Raw genomic sequence first — 27171 nt, 5'->3', positions numbered from 1 at the left:
TAATATGGGGTTATTATGTTTCTAACAAAGGACCAAATGCCTAATTCTTTAATAGAAATAACAACAGGAAGCCAAGAGTGGTGGCTCATGCCTGTAACCTCAACACTTTGGGAAGCCGAGGTGGGTGAATCACTTGAACCCAGGATTTTGAGACCAGCCTGGGCAATATAGGGAGACCCTGTTTCTACCAAAAGTAAAATAAAACAAAAACAAGTAATAATAAAAAAGAAATAACCACAAATACAATTTTTACCCAATTTTCCATGATATATTCCTAGAGAGTATAAAGCTTTATAATATACACATACTGTAGAAACCTATCAGGTTCTTTTTCATGAGGCAGATTGTTGGCACATTATCTTGCAACTTTGTATTTCTTGCCTTATTGATAATTACAGTGATTAAGAAAGTGAAAAACGTTTCTATTGCTGTTACAGAATTTAAAGTTACTTTAAAAATGTTTTCTAATTACACTATTCTGTTCACTGTAAAAAATTAGGAAAATCTAGAAAAAGAAATCAGGAAGGAAAAACCCTTATAATCAAAGGAGACTTTTAGGTGTATTTTTTTTAACAAACATTTTTTTTTACAAGCTTGAGGAGCTTGAAAGCCATGGTGCTTCTTGAAGACCCTGTCCTAAGATGTGTGCTTTTCTGCTGACTTTACTCCTGAAGCTCACTGATGCTATTGAAGAGCAAGTCATGGTTCTTCCACCTGATTCAGAGCATACCTGCTAGTTAAATATACAAACTAGATTTTATCTTTAGACCTTACTGCATCTAAACAGAGTCAGAACCTCAGATGATTGTGAATTTTCCTAGGTATGGTAATGATATTATTATTTAGGAGAATATCTTTACTTTTTAGAGATGGATTTCAGTGTACTTAGAGTAAGGTATCAAAATGTCTGCAACTTACGCTCACATGTGTACAAAAAAATATATCCGCACAGATCAGTAAAGCAAAAAGGGCATGCTAACAATGATTAAATCTAGATACTAGATATACAGATGTTTACTATACTTTTTACCCCCAACTTTTCTGCATGTTTGACATTTTTCATAATAAAATATAGAAGAGAAAAAAGAATTATTGTTTGTTCTGGGAGGTATGGGGGGAAAAAAACCCAAGAATTAAAATTTTTAGAAAAGCAAAAAATAGAAAATAATAACAATTTAAAAATAAAAATAAAACCAGAAAACAACAACAAGAATTAAAATTTTTAGAAAAGCAATAAATAAATAAAAACTTCCTAGTTTGGGCTGGGTGCGGTGGCTCATGCCTGTAATCCTAGCACTTTGGAAGGCCGAGGCGGGCGGATTGCCTGAGCTCAGGAGTTCGAAACCTGGGCAACAGGGTGAAACGCCGTCTCTACTAAAATACAAAAGAAATTAGCCAGGCGTGGCAGCCTGCGCCTGTAATCCCAGCTACTCAGGAGGCTGAGGCAGGAGAATTGCTTGAACCTGGGAGGCGGAGGTTGCAGTGAGCCGAGATCATACCACTGCACTCCGGCCTGGGCAACAGAGCGAGACTCCGTCTCTACAAAAAAAAACAAAAAAACAAAAAGAAAACCTTCCTAGTTTGTTGACCATGAATGTTCGTGACCAGTGGTCATGGTGACCTTGAATGGTCGCCACGCTCACAGGACAATCCTGTAGTGTTCACCAAAGGCAAGTCTTTGTTCCAGCTACAAGTCCTGCATGTTGCCTCTGATAGGACAAGATGACTGTTTTTACCTCCATATCAGTGGTTTAGCATTTAGCTACGGTGTATAAATGAGGTAATGAGAGGGACATTCAACAAACAAAAGAATTCCAACATCCATCCAAATAGCATTTAAGAACTGCCCCCACTCCCTTGCCTTTAGATTTTTCCTTCAGTGTCTGTCTCAAATGATGGGGTCAGACTGTTCATTATGTCTGATTTCTTCTCCCCAGCTCCATTGCCTGTATCCATTCCTTCCTTCTTCTTAGAGTTGGTGGTGGCCAGACTAGACCTCCCTAGACCAGGGAGGGTGCTGCTGACAATGACATTGTAATTATAGAAATCGTGTGCCTGACACAGGTCTAAGGACTTTCCAAAGTATTAGTCAGTCAGTCAGTCCTCACACAGGATTGTAGGTACTGTCATAATTCCATTTTATAGTTGAGGAAACCAAGGACCAAAGAGAAATAACTCACATGAAGTCACACACTTGATAAGTGATGGAATGTCTCATCCCAAGCCCTGCCCTCTTAACCAAGATGGCCTTGTGTCTGATCCATGTCAGAAAACAGATTAGCCAACATAAACTCATTTGTTAGCCAGGTGTGGTAGCCCACGCCTGTTGTCCCAGCTACTCCGGAGGCTGAAGCAGGAGGATTTTTGAGCCCAGGAGTCTGAGGCTGCAGTGAGCTATTATTTTGCCACTGTACTCCAGCCTGGACAACAGAGTGAGGCCTTGACTCTTGAAAAAAAAAAAAAAACAAAAATAAAAATCAAATAAACTCATTTGCTTACTGCTTGCCTTACTGAGGTGCTAGAATTGGTAACACTGGCATATTTTTTTTATAAATTAATAAAAATTTTAAAATGTGGAATGCTTCATGAATTTTCTGTCATCTTTGAGCAGGGACCATCCTAATTTCTGTATCGTTCCAATTTTAGTACATGTGCTGCTGAAGAAGCACAATGCTGGTATATTTGAGTTGTTAATGTCAATTACTAAAAGTTTTGGATTATCTTTTTATTTGAACATTTTCAATGGAAAACCCTATTCTTACATATGTAAGTGAAAAAAATTTCTAGGGAGGGACATGAAAAATCTTTAGTACTGAACACTATTGGGCCATGAGTGATAATGACCTTAGTTGGGTTTGGTGACTTTAGAAGTTGCTATTTAAATCAACTAGTTAGTGTAGGGGTGGAAAGGACCTGATACCTTTCCTCTCCATCATGAAGGTCACAGCCAGCACTCCTATAACAAAAGACAGGTTACCTACTAACAGCAGATTTCTGCCAAAAATAACCTGGAGTCTTGCCTTGCACACAGTGCACAATAGAAATAAAAAGAGATGGAGTTTTCTGCTTTCCTTGATGTTTCTACTTTTCAGCCTTTCTTTTTACCCCCATGCCCTTTAAGTGACCTTAAGGGAACTAATTGTGTGGCTGTGTATGTGTGTGTGTCTTTGTGTCTTTTCTGTCTTCTTCCTCTTGGGTGTTGGGAGCAAGTATGTGCCCATTTCAGTGTTAATTGATTAACAAAGGAAGCTCATCCTACAGGGAAATTACTTTGGTTCAGACACTTTGAGGCAGAAAAAGTAACCTCAGATAGAAACTTTTTTCTTTTTTCTTTTTTTGAGATGGAGTCTCGCTCAGTGGCCCAGGCTGGAGTGCAGTGGCGTGATCTCCGCTCACTGCAAGCTCCGCCTCCCGGGTTCACGCCATTCTCCTGCCTCAGGCTCCCACGTAGCTGGGACTACAGATGCCTGCCACCACGCCCAGCTAATTTTTTGTATTTTTAGTAGAGGCGGGTTTTCACTGTGTTAGCCAGGATGGTCTTGATCTCCTGACCTTGTGATCCGCCCACCTCGGCCTCCCAAAGTGCTGGGATTGCAGGTGTGAGCCGCTGCGCCCGGCCTAGAAACTTATTTCTAACTCTGTAACATTTCAAGAGTTAAATGCTTGTTATTTTTAGCAAGATACCTAGTATTATAATTTGAATATTCAGCCACCTATTATATATTATAAAAAAAGATAGCAATAGCCTTAAAGTAAAAGCACAGAACAATACACATTTCTGTTTTTTGCCGGAATGGAAAAGCATTGCTTAAACTAATAGAATTTTTAAACATTTATTTTAAGTATAAAAATGACATTATCCTGAATAATCAAGCCACCAATGTTATCATTTTTTTCTACTAAATTTCATACATAGTTGAGACTGTACTACATAAAATTTCAAATCTTTTAGCATAATGTTAAAACATAAACATCCTGTTATAAGAAACTCAGTAGAAACTTACTGATTTCATAGTATTCCATATCTATTATACCTTAGTTTACCTACGATTAGACATTGGTTATAACTTTTGCTATTTTAAATAATGTCTCATTTTTATGTATAAGGTTATTTCTGCATGTTAAATGATTACCTCAGGATGTATTCTCAGAGTTGGAATTACTACTTCAGAAGGCATGAATATTTTCAAATTCCTTGATCTTTATTACCAAATTATTTTTTAAAAGGACTGTATCGGTTTATACTATTGTTAGTATCATATGAGTAAATGTTAAAGTAATCTGTGTTAAAAGCTTTCCTTGCATTGCTGGGCTCGGTGGCTCACGCCTGTAATCCCAGCACTTTGGGAGGCCGAGGTGGGTGGATCACGAGGTCAGGAGTTCGAAACCAGCCTGGCTAACGTGGTGAAACCCCATCTCTACTAAAGATTTAAAAAAAAAAAAAAAAAATTAGCTGGGTGTGGTGTGGTGGTGGGCACCTGTAATCCCATCTACTCAGGAGGCTGAGGCAAGAGAATTGCTTGAACCCAGGAGGCGGAGGTTGCAGTGAGCCGAGATGGCACCATTGCACTCCAGCCATGGCAACAGGGCGAGACTCTGTCTCAAAAACAAACAAACAAAAAAACTGTTCATTGAGTGTAATATCTTATTTACAGAACCCATTGACACTGAGTTTCCAGTAGTTTCCTTGTCATTGTGCCCAAGCACATGCCCCTCCACCTTGAACAATAACCAGAATTCAGAAATCATGACCATCTGTTTTTGAAATCTTAAACTGTAGAAACAAACTTTTAAAAAATCTAGCAGCAGCCAGGCATGGTGACTCATGCCTGTAATCTCAGCTACTCAGGAGGCTGGAGATGGAGGATCTCTTGAGCCCAGGAATTTGACGCGCAGTAAGCTATGATTGCACCAATGTAATGCAGCCTGGGTGACAGAAGGAGACCTTGTGTCTAAAAAAAAATTAGAAAGAAAAAAATCTAGCAGCATTTTAATGTGTTTAAAATTACATTTTTGTTTTCATTAATTTAAATCTGAAATTTATGCTTACTCATGTCATAATAACGTTATATCAAAAGTATATTTATTTCTTCTCCTTTTGAGCTTTCAACTAGAGTGTTTATTATTTGTATTTTCTGTTTGGAATGTTTAATTATTATTGTCACCATAAAACCGTCTTTACCCCTTCTTGGCTACTGCTTTGGGAATAGGTGTAGAAATGGCAAGTTGTGGTTAAAAGCTGATCTTCTCCTCTCTCCTAGATGATTTGTTGGGTTTCAGTGAGAATGGCTAATCAGCATTTTGATAGAAGATTTGGTGATGATCATTATTGGTTACTGCCTCATGGCAGAAATAGTAAATGCACTTACCTGTCTTCATGTCCTTGTAGTAGAAGACAGTCCAAGGATGATCTTCTAGTTCTGTACCCTCAATGCTCTGTGAACGGAGAGGAGAAAATATTACAAGTGTTTGATCTATTGTGCTTGAAATGTACACATTCTGTTCTAAAAGATTTTTCCCCTTATGTTCTAGATTGGGACTTTAACCAGGACATCTGACAGTGAGGTAACATGTGCTTGTCATCATGTTGTTTGTTAGCAAATATCTGGCAGCATGTTTGTTGACAAAGTCCTGCAAAAGCCATCTTTGTCTAATTGTTGTTGTTTTTTCCTGACACTTCTAGCAAATGTGGAGCCAGTGTTTTCCACCTTCATGTATGGATCCATGTAGTTTTTCTCTGGTTCTGTTTTGATGGTCACCAACAAATTATAGCCTGTTTTTGTAATTGCCTTGTTGAGTGACTTGCCATGGAGATTTGACAAGGTGTGGCTCCTGCTTGGGCCTTCATTCGCTGGCATACTACATGAGGCTGAGAGCCATGTTAGTCCTCGCAGTGGGCAGCCAGGAAAGCAGGGCTTAGCAAGGGCTATCTAGGGCCTTGACCAAGTACAGTGTACTTGGTAGCTGTTTCTTGCCCACAAAGCAAGTGAACCCAGGTCAGATTTGGCCTGTCAGATAGGTTTGCACTTTTGAATTTTGAAATATTCTAAGATGTAACTTTATTTATTTATTTATTTAGAGACAGAGTCTCATTATATCGCCCATACTGAAATGCAGTGGCATGATCTCAGCTCACTGCAACCTCTGCCTCCGGGTTCAAGTGATTCTCGTGCCTGAGCCTCGCAGGTAGCTGGGACTTCAGGCGCATGTCACCACACCCAGCTAATTTTTGTACTTTTAGTAGAGACAGGGTTTTGCCATGTTGGCCAGGCTGCTCTCAAACTCCTGAGTTCAGGTGATCCATCTGCCTCGACCTCCCAAAGTGTTGGGATTACAGGCGTGAGCCACTGTGCCTGGCCACTTTAAGATGTAACTTTATAAATAAACACTGAAGTCATCCAACTTACCACTCAGTATGGCAAACTGGTTAATACAGTTCAAGTAAGCTGGTAGATTCTTTGATTTCTGTATTTATTCTTGTAGTATAGATAATCATGAACTTCTGCGTGTATTTTTAAACTAAACTCAACAGGGTGTCATTGTTTGAGTAACTAGTAGAAATACCAGTCTGAGACAAAGGCCACAAACTGTTCAATATAGAAATAGTTTAATTTATTAGTATGTTGGGCAGGTGTGGTGGCTCACGCCTTGTAATCCCAGCACTTTGGGAGGCCAAGGCGGGCGGATCACAAGGTCAGGAGATCGAGACCATCCTCCCTAATACGGTGAAACCGCGTCTCTACTAAAAAATACAAAAAATTAGCTGGGCGTGGTGGCGGGCACCTGTGGTCCCAGCTATGCAGGAGGCTGAGGCAGGAGAATGGCGTGAACCCGGGAGGCGGAGTTTGCAGTGAGCCAAGACTGCGCCACTGCACTCCAGCCTGGGCGACAGAGCGAGACTCCCTCTCAAAAAAAAAAAAAAATTTATTAGTATGTTTAAAAGCATTAGAGTTGTCTTAAGATAATTTCGGAGAAAACAGGAATGTTTGGATTTTAGTGGTTGCAATAAATATGCCCCTTTCCCCTGCCCTCTTCCAATTAGAGGAAGGCATAGGAGTCAGAGAGATGGACATTTTGAAAGTCAGGTTTGTGTTTGGCCGGGCATGGTGGCCCAGCACTTTGGGAGGCCAAGGCAGGAGGATCACGAGGTCAAGAGATCAAGATCATCCTGGCCAACATAGTGAAACCCCGTCTCTACTAAAAATAAAAAATTAGCCAGGCGTGGTGGCACGCACCTGTAATCCCAGCTACTCGGGAGGCTGAGGCAGGAGAATCGCTTGAACCCGGGAGGCGGAGGTTGCAGTGAGCCGAGATCATGCCACTGCACTCCAGCCTGGCGACGGAGTGAGACTGCGTCTCAAAAAAAAAAAAAAAGGAAGTCAGATTTGTGGCTAATAAAAGCTGGATGGAGGGGCATGGTTCCAGTGGGCTTCCCATTACTTCAGTTCTGTTCTCTTGAAGCCATAACTTCATTCTGAAATAGAAAGATGCTAAATAAAAGAAATTTGGAATATACACTTCCCTGCTATGTCTGAAGTTTCTTTGAGGGGTAGGAAAACAGTGATTCCTCATCAAAGTTCAAGTGAAAATGTACAAAATGTTGTCTTTTTTTTTTTTTTTTCTAGAAATGCTTCATCTCACTGGCACTTGTTTATTTATGTGTATTTGTGTTCTATTTAGTTTCCAGATGTGGAATCTCGTGAAGACTTAATTAAAAATCACTACATGGCAAGGATAGTGGAACTTACGTCTCAGTTGCAGCTGGCTGACAGTAAGTCAGTGCATTTTTATGCTGAGGTGAGTGTAGATTTAATTAGATTGGTGGTTTTTTTCCTAACCCCTGCAGGAATTAGGACACTGTCCTGTTTTCCTGCTGTTCACTGTAAGAGAGAAGTCAGTGTCCCAAGTAGCTGGGACTACGGGTGCATACCACCATGCCCAGCTAATTTTTTGTATTTTTAGTAGAGACGGGGTTTCACCATGTTAGCCAGAATGGTCTCGATCTTCTGACCTCATGATCCACTGGCCTCAGCCTCCCAAAGTGCTGGGATTACAGGCATTAGCCACCTCGCCCGGCCTGGAGTTCATAATGACTAGTCTGTATACCAACTAAAAATCTTTATTTCAATAAATATAAGACTGATAAGACTGATTTGAGTGAGGCTCTGCCTTTTTTTTTTTTTTTTTGAGATGGAGTCTTGCTGTGTAGCCCAGGCTAGAGTGCAGTGGCACGATCTTGGCTCACTACAACCTCCGCCTCCTGGGTTCAAGCGATTCTCCCGCCCCAGCCTCCTGAGTAGCTGGGATTACAGGCACCTGCCATCATGCCTGGCTAATTTTTGTATTTTTGTAGAGATGGGGTTTCACCATGTTGGCCAGGCTGGTCTTGAACTCCTGACCTCAGGTGATCTGCCTCAGCCTCCCAAAGTGCTGGGATTACAGGCATGAGCCACCACCCCCGGCCACAACTCTGCCTTTAAAAAAAAAAAAAAAAAAAAAAAAAAGTTATTGCACTATGCAATATCATCTGTAAAATTATACACAATTCATAGAATTAAGGGGGGAAATGAAGATAGAAAGTAGAGATACCAAGGAGTAGGAAACAAATGGTAAGGTAGAATGGATGCTGCTCAACATAAAAGAATGCCTTCAAGGTCTCTGACTTGAAACTTTATATTAAAAAGTCAGTTATGGATGTCAGATAGATAATTATAATGCTTAAAGTTGTTAAAGAAATTGAAAAAGGAAAGATAAACCCTTTATTGAGACCTGACTTTTTGATTTTCTCTTATACTAGAGTTGAAGAAGTTGATAGGAGGCCAGTTGCTAAAAGTGAAGAGGGGCTTTGCATGTTTTTCCTGCTAAAATAAATCTTGTGCTTAGCTCAATGTTATTCACAAGCAGCCATCGAATACATGTTTGATAAGCTGATCAGTAGTGACAGCTTGTTGGAATGCAGGAAAGGGGGAGGACAGCAAACTGAATGACTAGCAGTGGAAATGCTGAATCACTAAGCCGGCATTCCAGCAGGCATGGATCCTCATTGTTTGGTTCTGAGTTAGTGTCTCAGACTTGATTGTCCTTTTCACAAGGACCTGTGCCTTGCATGCCTATCTTCCTCTTTGTCAGGTTCATTGCTGAGCACAGAGTAGATGTTTGGTTAATAGGAGGCGGTTGATTTGGTTGGCTGAACTGCCCTAAAATTTTGTGAGAAATGAAATGAGTAGCTGAGGAATTTTTTTTAGGCTGTTTTATTTCCAAGAGATTTGGTTACTTTAGTAAATATCTTCTGTGCAATTGCGATTCAATAATTTTTAAATTGTCTTATTTTTTCCTTATTGGTAAACGGGAAGTGGTGACCTCCCCCCCACATGACTTTACTGCTCTGAGCGCCTTATGTTGACGTAGCATTTGCATGTGTCTCAACAGATCCTCCTTGTCAGTAACCTTATCAGAAAGTTTAGTGAGCCTTTTAATCTCATACCCTCTTTGAACAATATTGTGAAATAGGATTTTTCTTTTATCATTTTGATCTACACACACTCTGGATAGAGTAGGATTGGTAGAACCCCTAAAGAAAGCAGCCTGGAATTTTTGCAATCTCGTGCTCATTTTTTCCCTTGTAAGTAGCACGAAATCTGTAGGGTAGGATGGTAAAGCTTTTATTGCTCCTATAATGTGGTCTCTAGTGAAGGACTTAAAACACAAGAAAAGTACCTTAGGATCCATAGTGCATGGTCAGAAGCTCCTGATAACTTTTCTAATAATCACTTTTCTTTTTATCTAGTATGAATATAAATGAATCCTAGATAAATGTAGAAAGTTCTTATGTAAAGAATGGGCGCTGTGGCTCACAGCTGTAATCCCAGCACTTTGGGAGGCTGAGGTGGGCAGATCACTTGAGGTCAGGGGTTTGAGGCCAGCCTGGACAACATAGTGAAACCCGTCTCTACTAAAAATATAAAACTGGGTGTGGTGGTGCATGCCTGTAATCCCAGCTACTCGGGAAGCTGAGGCAGGAGGATCACATGAACCTGGGAGGTGGAGGTTGCAGTGAGCCAAGATCATGCCACCGCACCCCAGCCTGGGCAACAGAGCAAGACTCTGTCTCAAAAAAAGAAAAAAAAGGAAGTTCTTATGTATTATATATAACCACTGGTCATCAGGCTAGAGCGAAGAAAAAAAACATTGATCTTAAGTTGGTAGACTTTTTTTCCCTTACTGAAATGACAAAACTGGGGGGCCACTTCTTTCTTACGTGTACTCTAATGTGTGATACAATGCCTATAGGTATTCAACAGATTGTTTGTGGAATGAATGAGTAACTTTGGCTTTGAGAAGTGTTTTTAACAACCTTTCCCGAAGCAAATTTGGTTTTAGAAAATGCTCCCTCTAGTAATGGAATGTTTTCTGATTTTACAGTGCCGAGCACTCTCTAAAAGACTGGCCTTGGCTGAAAAGTCTAAGGAAGCATTGACAGAAGAAATGAAACTTGCCAGTCAGAACATCAGCAGACTTCAGGTGAGTTAAGTGTTACCTAAACGGTTTTAATGTTTTTTCATTGAAAGTTCTTTGGTAGCAAAGCAGCATTTCTTTTCCAAAGGCATTTGATCTCTAGATATGCTTTTTAAGATAACCACTGTATTTCTGATTCATTTAAAAATAACATCTTACTTATGTTAGGCAAAAAGTAGTTGTATTGTTTCTCTGACTTGATTCTAATTTTAAATCATTTTATAGTCGGCATTTGCTTAAATAATACTTGTTTACCCAGAATCTTTCTTTCCCCTTCCTTGTACATACCCATCATGGTGAGCTGTAGGCTTCTTCTGTACATATTACTCTATTCCTTTTCTTTCCTGTTTCATAAAACGGATCTAAACTGAAAGGTGGGGCTATAACATATTCCTTCTTACTCACTGTCTGGTTTTAAATCTGTTTTCAGAAAGCCTCTACTAATAAAAACATGATGCCAGGCAAGGAAAAAACACAGCACTGCAGCAACACCCACTTCCTCTTTGCCTTAGATTCGTTTATCAGATTAATTAGGCACACAGGATTAGATTTTAGGCAGCAGAAGAGAGCATGAGAAATGGGAAGAGAGATGAAGGGTGCTTCTTTCAGGGATGGTGCTGCCGGGAGGGCTGCAGGCCGTTGAGGCATAGGATGGAGGCAATGTGTCGTAGGCCTCACCTATGGCTCAGCAAAACCTGAGGGAATTTGGAAAAATAATGAGGCCATATGGCTTTTCTTATAATTTTATACCTGGCATAGAAAGAAACTCTTAAATTTTTGCAAAGAAATTATGAACCTATTTTGAAGGCCGAGAAAAACTTGTTCCCATTTCTTTTAACTTTGTTCTCTTGTTAGGCCTGTGCCTTAACCTGCATGTTAATTGATCACATAGACCATCTTGATAGGTTGCTTTTACAATTAAAAGAATTAAAAAAAAAATTGATGTAAATAGTTGTACATGTTTGGGGGGGATGTGGTATTTTGATTATTTTGATACCTTTGTACAGTGTGTAATGATCAAATCAGGGTAATTTGGATGTCCACCACCTCAAACATTTATCTTTGTGTTGGGAACATAACAATTCTTCTTTTGTAGCTACTTTGAAATATACAGTAAATTATTGGGACACTATAATTTCCCTACTCCACATTTTTCTTTTGTGAATTAAAAAAGCTTCAGAGTGGTATGACTCATGGGATGTTGATTTTTCTCTTTTTCTTTGCTATTTAGGATGAGCTGACAACTACCAAGAGGAGTTATGAGGATCAGTTAAGTATGATGAGTGACCACCTGTGCAGCATGAATGAGACATTATCTAAACAGAGAGAAGAGATTGACACGCTAAAGATGTCCAGTAAGGTATGTGAGGTGAGGTGAGGTAGTCTCTCTGTAATATAATATTTGATGTGAGGTATTTTATTGTTATGCATTTCAGGAGCAAGAGGACATAAGATTTAAAGTGTTTGTAAGGGCCAGGTGCAGTGGCTCAAGCCTGTAATCCCAGCACTTTGGGAGGCTGAGGTGGGAGGATCCCTTGAGGCCAGGAGTTCGAGAGCAGAGTGGGCAATATAGTGATACTTCATCTCTACAAAAAAAAATGAAAAAATAAGCCAAGCATGAGGGGCTGCACCTATAGTCCCAGCTAGTTGGGAGGCTGAGGTGGGAAGATTGAACCTAGGAGTTTGAGCTTACAGCAAGCTATGATTGTGCCACGGCACTCCAGCCTGTGCAACAGAGTGAGACTCTGTCTCTAAAAAAGAAAAAAAAAAGTATCTATAAATAATTTTCCTTAATATCATTTGTCTTTTTTCCCAAAAGTATTAAGTGTCTTTGGCTGAATTAAAAGCTGAGAAAGTCTGGCCTCTAAGGCTTTAATACTGTATCAGCTGCTTTTTGGCATTTTTGGCATTTCTCCTACTGTTGCAGAAAAGTTAGGGGGACTCACAGAGGGCTTTAGGAAAGGGATTGCTCTTTATGTAAGACCTAAAATGGTACTGTTGAAGAGTAAACTTTAGAAAATTTATTCTCATAAATATTAATATAACCTTGGAATGTCTTACCCTTTTAACTAGATTTCCTTTCCCATAATCCTTCTGCTTGCCCAGACTGAGATAGTAGATGTTGGGCAATATGTTTAGGCTGAAATGCATAGCCACATACCATGTCTTTATTACTGTAACAATGTATATACAGTTTTGCCATGAAAGGTGAACTTTAGGAGGCCAGGGGCTCACTTAGTTGGCATCATCTCATGTGCTTAGCCCATTTTCGTAACTCAGTATTATACCACCATCAGCTGGGATTTACCAGCTCCAGCCTGCACTCTTTGAGATCTGCTGCTGCCCCTTTGTGATTCAGCAGGCATTTATTGAGTTCCTGCTGTGTACACTGGGGAGAAATAGAGATGAAGAAACTATGACTTTATTTTAGCATCTGCTATTGGTGTAAGGACACGATTCTGTTCATTTAGGGTCTTCTTGGAAAATATATCATGTTAATGCATTGGAATCTGCATTATATGATTTTGTTTATCAACATAGTTTTGTGATATTCATTGATTGCTTGCTGCTTTGGAGGCTGTCTCTGATGCTTTTCTGGGCTGTTTCTGTGATTATTGTAATCACCCAATATGGTTCTGATTATGGTTCTCCAGTTACTTGTGGTTCAGGAAACTTGAGCTCAGGGGTAAGGGAGTTGGCGGTGGGGGGCTGGTCCTTTTAAGGAAAGCCTCCCTTAACCTTTTGGTTTCTTGTTATTCTATATTCTAGCAGAGCGATATCTAATTCCCAAGTTATATTCTTAGTAGTGGTAGAAAACACACACATTGAAGAGGTCGCGTTTTGGGTTTTCTCATGGTATGTATAATTTGTTTTAGTGTAGTAGTATGAGAAAGCCTGTTTTAGCACCTAAAATTTGAAAAGAAGTAGCAATAATTTTTGAAAACTTTTCAATCTCTGGAACTTCAGAAGTATTTGGTTTTGAATTGAGAAGGGTACGTGTTGAGTACAGCAAAGCTCATCGTCCTGAAGGTAATTGGATTGCAGCTACTTCAGAAGTTAGGGAATTTTCAAGTTTCCTCTGACTTTTTTTTTTTTCTTTGCTGGAGTCTTGCTCTGTCACCCAGGCTGGAGTGCAGTGGTGAGATCTTGGCTCACTGCAACCTCCACCTCCCAGCTTCAAGAGATTTTCCCACATCAGCCTACCTAGTAGCTGGGACTACAGGCATGCACCACCATGCCCGGCTAATTTTTTTTTTGTATTTTTGCAACAGGGTTTCACCATGTTGCTCAGGCTGGTCTCAAACTCCCGGGCCCAAGTTATCAGCTGGCTGCAGCTTCCCAAAGTGCTGGGATTACAGGCGTGGACCACAGCACACAGCATCTTAGAGCTTGTTGATCTTTTCCTTAAAATACCAGCCATTAATAAAACTCTAAGAGACCCTTCTTCAATTTGAATTTATGTCATTAACCTGTCTTTGATCATTCTGTAATCCTGTATTTTGCTTTTCCTCCATTAGTAATTTACATTGCTATAGCATCATCTTATGGCTGACATTGTCTCCATTGGATACAAAGTAAACATCCTCAACCATTTGTTTGCTATAATCTTGCTCTTAGTGTTTATATTCTGCAAGCATTTCTTCCATGAAGAAAATGTATTTATGTCTAAGAGTTAAATACAGGAATTTAATTAAAATGTATTCCCAAGAAGGGAGCCTCTCCAGAAAGAAGAAAAATTATACAAAGCTAGAAAATCCAAATCTCCATATTTGAGGAAATGGAATAAGTTATCTTCCCTCTAATTTGTTCTCAGCCAGTATCCAAGCTGACTTTTGACAGATAATCAGTGCTGTTTGGGTGTTAGTTAGCACATATTCAGAGTTATATTACCTATTAAGACCTGTAAAAGAAAAGGTGTTTATTTAAACAATGATGAGACATGTTCATTTATTTTTTTTTTGAGACGGAATCTTGCTCTGTCACCCAGGCTGGAGTGCAGTGGCGCCTCGGCCTCCCAAAATGCTGGGATTTAGGCTAACATTTTTTTATTCAGCTTCTTGAAATCTTAGACTTTCTTGTCTTTGGAACAAAATGAATGTTTGTAGTTTTGATAAATCCAAGATAGTAGCTTTCTTTTCTTTCTTTATTTCCTGTCCTCAGCCCCGAGAGGGATAGGGTCTGTGGAAGCAGAGAGGAGAGAGAGTATAACAAACTGCTTTGTGATTATTGAATAAAAGTTAACAGTGCAAGGTTATCAGCTATTCTCTCTTTTGGAAGCTAAAGTGTTCCAAAGTGAAATATGGCTTTCAGACAGCTTGGTTTATAAACTATGTGAGTAATTTTTTTTTTATGTTTATGTTCTTATTGTTGATATTTTTCTTTGCACAGGGGAATTCTAAAAAGAACAAGAGTCGATAGTTTTGAAATAGCTGGTTGGCGACTGTTCTTTCCAGACCTGCTCCTGCTGCACAGAGCTGCAGGGCTGAGACCACGTCCATGCTGGCTGCCTTCAGGAAGCTAAAGTATTGCTGGACCTAGTAAACTAGTCAGTGTTGGAAATGGCCTTGAAATATTTAAAACATATTTGTAACCAGTGAGGCAAATACAGAAGTTGATGTCGGCAGTAAATGGAAAACAATACATATATCATGGATATTGTAGGTTTCCTTATGCTGTTTTTACTGTGCACTTTTTAAAATTAGGTTTTAATTTCAGTACGTAAGAACAACAAATATTTTGTATACTTTCAAACTCAATTATATGGTAATCGATTTGGTATCTATGGAATAGATATATGTTTCTGGAAAAAAATGCTTAAATTGTCAAACTCATTACTTCTTACTATAGTTGAAGACATTCTCCAGATTCTTTTTAAAAGATTTGTTCATATTTCTCTCTCTCTCTCTCTCTCTCTCTCTATTTCTCTCTCTCTCTCTCTCTGAGGGGGAAGGGAGCCCTGCAAACTTCAGATCCTGTGGGTTTAGTATCATTATCTTCAGCTCTTTGATACCCTGTGTTAGAGTAATAGCTAAAGGAAGTTCATGTCAATAAATTCATACTTATATCACACTTTCAGTCTCTCTATGAAAATTTGATAAAGGAAACTGAACCCTATTAAAGTCGGCTTTTACAAAACATATCAAATGCCAACTGACTTAGGTGTAATCCTCGGATTCCTCAAATTGGAATAATTCTACAGTTAATCCTTTAGTAAGGCTCTTGAGTTTTGCCTTGAAAGCTACTTTAAACCACACTTCAAGCAAAGAGCCTGAGCCCTTTAAGGCTCCCCTTGGCTGATATCGTAAACATTGTGTTGTATCAGTGTCAGGAGTGGCTCTGCCAGCACTCTCCACCACTACTCCCGAGGCACTAAATATATTACTCGTTTCTGAACTGCTTACACAGGCCCATTTCACCCATGTTCAGGTCTCCAGATTAGCTGAGGGGTTCCTGAAACCCCCTTCTCCTTACCTCTCTGCCTGTGGCACCATCTCTCTTGAGGCTACTCTCTAGACAGTTGTGAGTCACCCTCTAAAATGCTTTATTCCGGAGTTTACCAGAGAGCCCATCACCGGCTTCCCTCTGTGCTCAGCACAAAAGCCAACTCCTTGGCCTCTGCCCTAAGTCCTCAGCTGCCTGCCATACAGAGAGACTCTGGTTGTTAGGCCCAGTCCTCACCACAGTGAAAGTGTTCGGATCCTGAGTTGGGGGGATCTCTGGGTTGGTTCAGTTCCATTTTTCCTAGCCCTTCGTGTCCCTAGCCCCCTTGCCCTTTCTCTTTTCTCTGCCCTGTCCATTGTCAGTTTTCTATCTACTCAGCCAGCTGTTTTCCCTGCAGCTGTGAGTAGGCCCTCAAACACTGCCAGGGAAACATCAAAGAGCCATGCTGGGCCTGGCATAGTGGCTCACACATGTAATCCCAGCACTTTGGGAGGCTGAGGCGGGTGGATCACTTGAGGCCAGGAGTTCAAAACCAGCCTGGTCAACATGGTGAAACCCCATCTCTACTAAGACTACAAAAAATTAGCCAGGTGTGGTGGCATGTGCCTGTAATCCCGGCTACTTGGGAGGCTGAGGCAGGAGAATCACTTGAACCCAGGAGATGGAGGTTGCAGTGAGCCGAGATAGCACCAATGCACTCCAGCCTGAGCGACAGAGTGAGTGAGACTCTGTCTTAAAAAAAAAAAAAAGAGCCATCCTAATTAGCTCTGTCAAGAACTTAGGGTTTTGAACCCCTGCCAACCTTTCATTATTCCAGGACAGTCCTTTGGGTATTTTTAGTCAATTTTTATTCTAAATTTCAATAATGGCTACACCACTTCTCTCCTTAAGGTCTGCCCCCTTCACTCTTAGGATCTGTACCATCTGTACCATCAAAAACACTTCTCAACTGCCCCACTGCTTCATATATTTACCCATGCTTCCCGTTCTCCCCTGCTTCAGAGGCAGAGGCATCTCTGCTACCCTTAAAGCTAGGGTATTTCTGATGCTCTTAATGCCATACCTTTTCTAGTGCTTGTTTTTTCACTTTTAGATCTTCAATTTCTCGTTCTACTGATGTCCTCTCCCTCAGCTTCCAAATAGACTGAACTTACCCCATACTTTTTTTTATTAATTTAATTTTTTGAAACAGGGTCACACTCTGTCACCCAGGCTGGAGCGCAGTGGTGTGATCACACTCACTGCAGCCTTGACCTCCTGGGCTCAAGCGATCTTCCTGCCTCAGCCTCCCAAGTATCTAGGACTATAGGTTTGTGCCACCATTGATACAGTTTGCTGACAGATTTATCTAAGACTGCAACTCCTTTCCCCTACATTTCTATTACTCTTCTCGGCTTTATTTTACTCCTTAGTATTTATAATCTAACATATGATATATTTTGCTTATTTATCTTATTTATTACCTGTTTCTCCCACTAGATGCAGCTTCAGGAAGGCAGGTGTTTTTGTCTTGCTGCGTTCCCTGTACTTAGAATACTGTCTGGCATCAGTGAATATTTGTTGAATGAATGTTGATTGGACCAGATGTGGGGTGTGAGCAAAAGCGAGGAGTCAAAGATGAAGCCAAAGGCTTTGGCCTGAACAAACTTGACTGAGCAGGAGGATTGAGGGAGGCGCAAGTAGCTTCCACCTGTTTGTAATGGAAGCCGGAGATCTGGAATCACTTTTGATTCCTCCTCACCTGGCATATCTCACTGGTCATCTTATTGAATCTTCCTGCCTCTGCAATGCCACGCACTTCTGATCTCTCCTTATTCAGTACCTTAAATTGAGCCCTGAATACCAGTTGTCTGGACTACTTGTCTTCCTGTACTCCAGTCCTTCCACCCCTTCTGCCACGCCATCTTTCTTTTCTTTTTTTTTTTTTGAGATGGAGTTTCACTCTTGTTGCCCAGGCTGGAGCGCAGTGGTGCAATCTCAGCTCACTGCAACCTCTGCCTCCCAGGTTCAAGCGATTCTCCTGCCTCAGCCTCCCAAGTAGCTGGGATTACAGGCTCCTGCCACCATGCCTGGGTAATTTTTGTATTTTTAGTAAAGATGGGGTTTCATCATGTTGGCGAGGCTGGTGTCGAACTCCTGACCTCAGGTGATCCACCCGCCTCAGCCTCCCAAAGTGCTGGGATTACAGGCGTGAGCCACCACACCCAGCTAGGCCATCTTTCTAAAACCTATCTCTGCCATAGCCATTCTCCAGATGGAAAGCCTTCACAATGGCTCCTTGTTGTCTGCTGGGCAAGATCTAGTAGTAGTGTGTATGTGACACTTGCTTAGCTCACTTTCTCCTCATTCTCTTCCATATACACAGTGTACCCTCCCTCTACTTTAACTGCTTACAGTAAAAACTCTCAGACCTCTGGATCAGGAAAGTTTCATGTCTCCTGAGCAATGAGCCTGTTTTTCCCTTAGAGACAATATGAATCTTGGGATTGTTTCCCTCTTTGCTTTGGTGGCTGAGACTTGTATCTCCCACCACCTGTGACAGCTGTCAAAGAGCTCCCAGACCAGCCACCTCCATTGTGTTGCATGGTGTGGCCCTATAGGTTCTGAGGCAGTGCTTGTGGACTGCCTGGCCATTTTGTAGGGGACAGTTTCCCTGGGAGCCTTCCTAGGGCTGAGGGATAGGGCAGGACTGTAGAGGGCACAGTTGGATCCCTGGCAAAATTGTGCTCTTCTGACTTAACTTAGATCTTTGCTCTCTTGGCGGTCATCTCCCAAGGCATATAATAACCACTGTTTATTAATCACTTACCGTAAGTTAGGTATAGGTATGACTTGACTTGTATTACTTCATTTAGACTTCCCAGCAACCATATCTCATACATACTATTACTATCCCCAGTTTACAGATAGAAAGCCAAGGCTTAGAGGGACTAAGTAACTTTTCCACAGTCGCACAGTACCTGTTGGAGCCAGGATTCAAACCCAGTGTAGCCTGGACTCAGCTTGGATTATTCACTACTGTGCTATGAACCTTTTAAATTGGGGGCTTTCAACTCCTTCAGGTACTGTATATTTGCAAGACAAAATATTAAATTTTGGCCGGGTGTAGTGGCTCATATCTGTAATCCCAGCACTTTCGGAGGCTGGGTCAGGAGGATCACTTGAGCCCAGGAGTTTGAGACCAGCCTGGGTAACAGAGTGAGACCTCATCTCTACAAAATTTTTTTAAAAATTAGCTGGGGGTGTTGGTGCACAGCTGTGGTCCCAGCTACATGGGGGAGCTGAGGCAGGAGGATTTTTTGAGCCCAGGAAGTCAAGGCTGCAGTGAGCCATGTTCACACCAGTGCACTCCATCCTGAGTGACAGAGCAAGACCCTGTCTCAAAAAAAAACAAGGAAAAAAATACTAAATTTCTTAGCAACTCCAGCAGTATTTCATTCAACATCCCCTTTCTACATCTTCACTAAGTATCCCTGTGCCTCCTTTCAGTCAGCTTTTAGTGAACTTCTTGAGCTAATTTAAAGTCCCTGGCATATGGTTTGCCTTTGATGTAATTTTTTCTTCCCCTGATCCCTCATTTTTATTTACATATTCCTTGTTACAGCAGCCTTGCTGAACACCAGATTCTGAATTTTATATATTTATGCCATGATGCCATCCCTTCATTCTGGTCCTCTTTCTGTGTAAATGTTCTTGTTGTTGTTGTTTTATTATGGGAATTTTCTAACATGCACAAAAGTAGACCATACAAGCCCTATGTCCCCATCACTCCTTATGAACATTTTGCCAATCTTGTTTTATCTTTTTTCCACACTTCTTTTTTTCTGGCGTATTTTAAGGCCATTCTCCGACACTGGGTCATTTCGTCTATAAATACTTCAGTTCTGTGGGTGTTTGTAAAGATGGGGGCCTGTCTTACCCATGTCATCATTCATTTGGCAAGTGTGTGCCGAGTGCCTGCTGCATGCTTAGTGCTGAGCAGGCTGTGGTGCGCACACCAGATGTGTTGGCTGCCCTTGAGAAGAGCTTACAGCCTGTTTTTAGTGAGACAAGGGAGTGAACACGCAAATTATAATCACGAACTCATTTGTTCATCTTGTCCTGCGATTATCTCAGAGCAATAAGGAAGAGATAATACATGGAGGCTTTTTGGCAGGGCGTGGTGATTCATGCCTGTAATCCCAGAACTTTGGGAGGCAAAGGCAGGCAGAGCACTGGTAAGGAGTTCGAGACCAGCCTGACCAATATGGTGAAACCCCATCTCTACTAAAAACACAAAAATTTGCTGGGCGTGGTGGCCGCCTGTAGTCCCAACTACTCGGGAGGCCGAGACACGAGAATTGCTTGAACCTAGGAGGCAGAGGTTGCAGTGAGCCGAAATCGTGCCACTGCACTCTAGCCTGGGCGACAGAGTGAGACTCCATCTCAAAAAAAAAACAAAAAAACAAAAAAAAAAAATGGAGGCTTTTCTTTTTAAAGTAGTATCTGTATAAATATATGTGTGTGTGTGTATTTTTGTTGTTGTTGTTGTTTTAACAGGGACTCACTCTGTCGTCCTGGCTGGAGTTCAGTGGCGCCATCTCTGGTGGCACCCCCGCTTCCTGCGTTCAAGTGATTCTCGTGCCTCAGCTTCCTAAGTAGCTGGGATTACAGGCGCCTACCACCATGCCTGGCTAATTTTTGTATTTTTAGTAGAGATGGAGTTTCACCATGTTGGTCAGACTGGTCTCAAACTCCCGACCTCAGGTGATCACCCACCTCGACCTCCCAACGTGCTGGGATTACAGGCGTGAGCCACTGCGCCCAGCCTGTATCTGTATTTTTAATTAAGTTTTGAACTTAGTTTGAGTTAGGCTGCTCTTAAACAGTTATTACTAAGATAAAATAAGGCAAAACAAAACAGACCCCTGATCCTCCCGCCATTTCATGCTCCCCACGGAAAAACCACTTTCATTCACTATTTTGTTACCTATATTTCCAAATGGCATGCTACCTTTGCTCTTCTTATTAGGCATTATTAATTGAATTTACAGTTGGAAGATGAGTATTTGTCTGTTTCATCTGCCTCCCCTTTGCATCACTCACATACACATACATACACTCACTGTTTAAACTAGTTATATTGACATTTGGGTCTAGCCTTGTGGCTCATGCCTGTACTCCTAGGTACTTAGGAGGCTGAGGCGGGATGATTGCCTGAGCCCAGGAGTTCGAAGGCTGCAGTGAGCTGTGATTGTGCTACTGCACTCCAGCCTGTGCAACAGAGTGAGACCCAGTCTCTAAAAAAATAAAACTAAAGGCCAGGCGCGGTGGCTCACACTTGTAATCCCAGCACTTTGAGAGGCTGAGATGGGCAGATCACTTGAAGTCAGGAGTTCAAGACCAGCCTGGCCAACATAGGGAAACCCTGTCTCTACTAAAAATACAAAAATTAGCCGGGCATGGTGGCGTGTGTCTGTAATCCCAGTTGCTTGGGAGGCTGAGGCAGGAGAACCACCTGAATCTGGGAGGTGGAGGTTGCAGTGGGCCAAGATCGTGTCACTTCACTCCAGCCGGGGCAACAGAGCAAGATTCCATCTCAAAAAGCCAAAAACAGTTGGACTGGGTCAGTATTCACCATATACTTCATTATGACTATTCAAATACTGGTGATAGTTGAGTCATATAACGTACTGTGATTATTTTTCCTTTCTTGTACAACTCTGTTTTCCCTGGAGTCTTTTTTTGAAAAATTATTTACTGCTGGGTGCAGTGGCTCATGCCTGTAATCCGAGCACTTTGGGAGGCTGAGGTGGGTGGATCACGAGGTCAGGAGATCGAGACCATCCTGGCTAACATGGTGAAACCCCGTCTCTACTAAAAAAATATAAAAAATTAGCCGGGCGTGCTGGCAGGCGCCTGTAGTCCCAGGTACTCGAGAAGCTGAGGCAGGAGAATGGGGTGAACCCGGGAGGCGGAGCTTGCAGTGAGCTGAGATCGCGCCATTGCACTCCAGCCTGGGGGACAGAGTTAGACTCCGTCTCAAAGAAAAAAAAAAAAAAAAATTATTTACTATGTTTTCTATGGTACTTATCACTAGTTTATTCCTAACTTCACTCCCAGGTGTGTAATGCTCCTTGCAGTGTGGTCAAATTCAGTTGGGTGTTCAGCCAACTTCCATCTTCTTCAGGAATTCTCTCCCAGAACCATCCAACCTGCTCCAGGCTGTCTCATTTGATCTCTGGGCTGGCAGCACTGCTGTTGTCTTGGGATCTGCCTTCCTCAATATTCTGGGTATCAAGTGTCTCTCATCCTTAAAACAACCCTTTCTCAACTCTATGAGTCCTTCTAGTGACTGCCCTGTCCCTCTACTTGTGTTTACAGCCTACCTCTTGAAATAATTCTCTCTCTTGTCTGGGCCTCTTGTGACATGGGAAGTGAAAGAGGAGATTCAGCCAGGCGCAGTGGTGCATGCCTGTAATCCCAGCACTTTGGGAGGCCGAGGTGGGTGTTATCACCTGAGGTCAGGAGTTCGAGACCAGCCTGGCCAACATGGTGAAATCCTGTCTCTACTAAAAATACAAAAAATTAGCTTGGCGTAGTGGCTGGCACCTGTAATCCCAGCTACTCAGGAGGCTGAGACAGGAGAATTGCTTGAACCTAGGAGGTGGAGGTTACAGTGAGCTGAGATCGCACCATTGCGCTCCAGCCTGGGCAACAAGAGTGAAACTCCGTTCCAAAAAAACCCAAAAAACCAAAAACAAGAGACCAGGTGCGGTGGCTCATGCCTGTAATCCCAGCAATTTGGGAGGCTGAGGCAGGCAGGTCACAAGGTCAGGAGTTCGAGACCAGCCTGGCCAACATAGTGAAACCCTATCTCTACTAAAAATACAAAAATTAGCTGGGTGTGGTGGCATACACTTGTAGTCCCAGCTACTCCGGAGGCTGAGACAGGAGAATCGCTTGAACCCGGGAGGCAGAGGTTGCAGTGAGCCAAGACCATGCCCCTGCACTCCAGCGTGGGTGACAGAGTGAGACTCTGTCCCCCCCAACCCCCCAAAAAAGAGGAGGTTCTCAGTACATGCACAGAGTAGGGATTGAAATCTGCATAGGAGTGAAAACCAGAAAAAAAGAAAGAAAGACTTTTCTTTTAATTAATCATTCATTGCAGGCCAGGAGCAGTGGCTCATGCCTGTAATCCCAGCACTTTGGGAGGCCAAAGCAGGCGGATCACCTGAGGTCGGGAGTTCAAGACCAGCCTGGCCAACATGGTGAAACCCTGTCTCTACTAAAAATATAAAAATTAGCCAGGCCTGTTGGTGTACTCCTGTAATCCCAGCTGCTCAGGAGGTTGAGGTATGAGAATTGCTTGAACCCAGGAGACAGAGGTTGCAGTGAGCCAAGATCACACCACTGCACTCGAGCCTGGGTGACAGAGTGAGACTGTCTCAAAAAAAAAAAATCATTCATTGCTTTCTGGAGAAGATGGAATTTTCAAAATTGACTGAAACAAAACTTCCTGCTTTTTCCTGATTATATATTACATGCCCATTGTTGAAAATCTGGAATATTGGGCCAGGTGTGATAGCTTACACCTATAATCCCAGCACTTTAGGAGGCCGAAGCAGGAGGATCGCTTGAGCCCAGGAGTTTGAGACCAGCCTGGGCAACATAGGGAGATCGCATCTCTATTAAAAAATATATATTAAAATTTTGAAAAATTTGGAAAATGAGGAAAAGAATCAGGAGCAGAGATTTAGCTATTAACGTTTTTCCTTGTTCCTGCTTTTTATTTCATGCATATATAAATGTGTTTTTAATTAAAGTTGGGCTTATGTTACAAGAAATTCCGAGTGAGAAAAAAAGTTGGAACTGTGTTATAAGAAATTTCAAATGAGGTCTGGCTCAGTGGCTCATGCCTGTAATCTCAGCACTTTGGGAGGCTGAGGCAGGTGGATCACTTGAGGTCAGGAGTTCGAGACCAGCCTGGCCAACATGGTGAAACCCTGTCTCTACTAAAAATGCAAAAATTAGCTGGGTGTGGTGGCACATGCCTGCAATCCCAGCTACTCAGGAGGCTGAGGCAGGAGAATTGCTTGATCCCAGGAGGCAGAGGTTGCAGTGAGCCGAGATCGCCTGGGCAACAGAAGGAGACTGCATCTCAAAAAAAAGAAAAATTTCAAATGAGAAAAAAAGTTATTTAATAGGAAGAGGGGGAGTAAATTACCTGGTTGCACAGCTCTGGAGGGCACCATTCACACTGTTCAATAGCAAACCCAGTGATCCTGGGTTGAAGGGGTAACAGCCACCAGGCACAGTTTAAGAAACTGATAAAAAGCCTTTGTTTTGTCATATCCTTCGTGGCCACCATTCCCCCCACCCCCCATTTAGTTGTTATACGCAATACTACTTAATTTGCAAAGCTAATACAACTGGATTCTCCACTGTTTTTGGTAAGAAACTATCGGTTCAACTAACACAGATACTTTTTTGTTTTTTTGGAGGCAGAGTCTTGTGCTGTCACCCAGGCTGGAGTGCAGTGGTACAATCTCAGCTCACTTCAACCGCCACCTTCTGGGTTCAAGGATTCTCGTGCCTCAGCCTCTCGAGTAGCTGGGACTACAGGCGGGTGCCATCATGCCTGGCTAATTTTTTGTATTTTAGTAGAGACAGAGTTTCACTGTGTTGCCCAGGCTGGTCTCGAACTCCTGAGCTCAGGCAATCTGCCCAATCCACCCGCCTTGGCCTCCCAAAGTGTAGGATTACAGGCATGAGCCACCAGGCCCGGCTTAACTAACACAGATACTTTTTTTTTTTTTTTAATACTTTTAGGGTACATGTGCACGACGTGCAGGTTAGTTACATATGTATACATGTGCCATGTTGGTGTGCTGCACCCATTAACTCGTCATTTAACATTAGGTATATCTCCTAATGCTATCCCTCCCCCCTCCTCCCACCCCACAACAGGCCCCAGTGTGTGATGTTCCCCTTCCTGTGTCCGTGTGTTCTCATTGTTCAATTCCCACCTATGAGTGAGAACATGCGTTGTTTGGTTTTTGGTCCTTGCGATAGTTTGCTGAGAATGATGGTTTCCAGCTTCATCCATGTCCCTACAAAGGACGTGAACTCATCATTTTTTATGGCTGCATAGTATTCCATGGTGTATATGTGCCACATTTTCTTAATCCAGTCTGTCATTGTTGGACATTGTTGGTTCCAAGTCTTTGCTATTGTGAATAGTGCTGCAATAAACATTCGTGTGCATGCTAACACAGGTACTTTTTAACAACATGACCACTTTCTAAGTTCATTACCCTTTGAAACAAAACAAAACAAAACTCAGCTACACCATTTCTAAACAAAGGTGTAAAAAAAAATTGAAGATCCAGTTAGCTAAGAAAGCCACCAAAAGAGTTGGAACAAAAGGCTCTCTCCAAATGGCTATGAATTTAAGCCTTTATAATTCATAAAGAACATATGAATTCAGAAAGAAAAACGTGCAGTTTATAGTTTTATGTAGCATTAACCCTGGAAGTTGCTCTCAGATCTTAAAAGGCTTCAAACTCTTCTGTTACTTTTACATATGAAGATAGCAACATATTTGGTTGATGATGGCTAAGAAAACATGTGGCACAGCCATATTAACAAGGGAATAGTTTGTTTTACGACGGAAGAGGAAGCTTCTGTTCTCGGCTAAGAGCCATGTCCTCAGATACCATGGCAATAAATGGAAAGCTTGTCAGTAAGTGGTTGCCTCTTTGTCTTAAATTTTTAAGCAGTTTAGTAGTTAGCTCCAAATTAGGAAATTAACTGGCAATCAAAGCATTGGAGCAGGAAAACCCATTATAGCTCTTCCAAATCTCCAAAAAAAAAAAAAAAGGTTAGCATTACGATAACTCTTCGTAGGAAGAGGAATACGGCAGGGCGCAGTGGGTCATGCCTGTAATTACAGCACTCTGGGAGGCTGAGGTGAGTGGATCACTTGAGGCTAGGAGTTCCAGACCAGCCTAGGCAACATGGCAAAACCCTCCCTCTACTAAAAATGCAACAACAACAACAAAACTAGCCGGGTGTGGTGGCGTGTGCCTGTGGTCCCAGCTACTCAGGAGGCGGAGGTGGGAGAATCACCTGTGACCAGGGAGGTTGAGGCTGCAGTGAGCCAAGAGTGCGCCACCACACTCCAGCCTCGGTGACAGAGTGAGAACCTGTCTCCAAAAAAAAAGAAGAAGAATTGAAAGAATCAACTGGTAGATGGAAACATGCTGGAATCTGTTGGCTTGCTTGCAGGTATAGGGGCCTCAAAAGGTATCTCCCCATTTAGAACCTTTGTGTTTGTTTTACCAGTGGCTTTAATTATTTCTCAGCTAAACCCCACTGCTTCCCTAAACAATGGATAGTAGTGGAATAGCTTAGTGGTGACATCTTATAGGCCCAATAATAGAAATAGCACCGGATCACTTAACTAAGAACAAAATGTCATTCACATACATCTTGCTGAGATGGTGAAGAATATTCTCCCTTTCTTCAGCTTTCCTATATTTCTTTAGGAGATCTCTTGTATTGTGGTAAATTGTCAACATATCTCACATAGTTATTCTCATGCATGCCATCTTCCTGAACAGCAACAGATGCTGTGAGGCAGGAACTGTGCCTTATACTTACTCCCCCACAGTGCCTAGGAGAATGTCTTGTACACAGTAGGTTTTCAATAAATGAAAACTGGATACATTTTAGGAATCAAGCCAAGGGACTGGCCAGCTGTAGCAACGATCAATGTGGCTCAGCTACAGTCAAGAGTATCCCATCTTCAGGACAAAGGACAGTCAATCTTGAGCCATTCTGAACTGATTATCATACTCCTAAGTATCATTGATTTCACTTGGCATTTTCATTGAAGATGTGGGCTTTTTATTTATCTCTGGAATATTCCATCCAGAGTATTTGGGTTTACTTATAGCAAAAAAAAAAAAAAAAAAAAAAAAAAAAAAAAAAATTCATTTAAAAACTGTTTATCAAACATCAGAGCAAAATGCATCAGGTACTCAAAATGGTGACTTTTAAATTTTTTCGATTTCATTTTAACTATTGTTGAAGCCATCCACTGGGAGATTTTATGGTTTTCAAAAAAACCATACATATATATATAACATATATATAATATATAAATATATAAAATATATATACATAAAAATATAAATATTTTTTGAGGTGGAGTCTCGCTTTGTTGCCCAG

General features: G+C 41.7%; 1 protein-coding gene and 1 non-coding gene across 6 annotated transcripts in view; one reads left to right on the top strand and one right to left on the bottom strand.

Annotated features, from left to right (window-relative positions):
• PPP1R21 (protein phosphatase 1 regulatory subunit 21) overlaps positions 1 to 27171 on the top strand; it is a 123550-nt gene that overhangs the window by 58281 nt on the left and 38098 nt on the right. Inside the window, exons 18-22 of one of the 5 annotated variants that reach the window (XM_024242684.3) lie at positions 5533 to 5565; positions 7681 to 7797; positions 10423 to 10521; positions 11747 to 11875; positions 14905 to 15585. In XM_024242684.3, coding sequence (XP_024098452.3) covers positions 5533 to 5565; positions 7681 to 7797; positions 10423 to 10521; positions 11747 to 11875; positions 14905 to 14934 — 408 coding nt within the window. In that variant the 3' untranslated portion in view covers positions 14935 to 15585. Of the gene's footprint in view, positions 1 to 5532; positions 5566 to 7680; positions 7798 to 10422; positions 10522 to 11746; positions 11885 to 14904; positions 15586 to 27171 lie in introns of those variants that run through there. The other 4 variants (XM_063713675.1, XM_054548199.2, XM_024242685.3 and 1 more) reach the window with 4 other exon arrangements.
• LOC112132140 (U6 spliceosomal RNA) lies at positions 2568 to 2669 on the bottom strand. The gene has a single exon (XR_002913953.1). It is a non-coding gene; the product is annotated as a U6 spliceosomal RNA (small nuclear RNA).

This window comes from Pongo abelii, chromosome 12 (genome assembly GCF_028885655.2).
Source record: "Pongo abelii isolate AG06213 chromosome 12, NHGRI_mPonAbe1-v2.0_pri, whole genome shotgun sequence".
In the NCBI taxonomy this organism is placed as follows: Eukaryota; Metazoa; Chordata; class Mammalia; order Primates; family Hominidae; genus Pongo; species Pongo abelii.
This window is presented reverse-complemented; position numbering and strand designations above follow the sequence as displayed.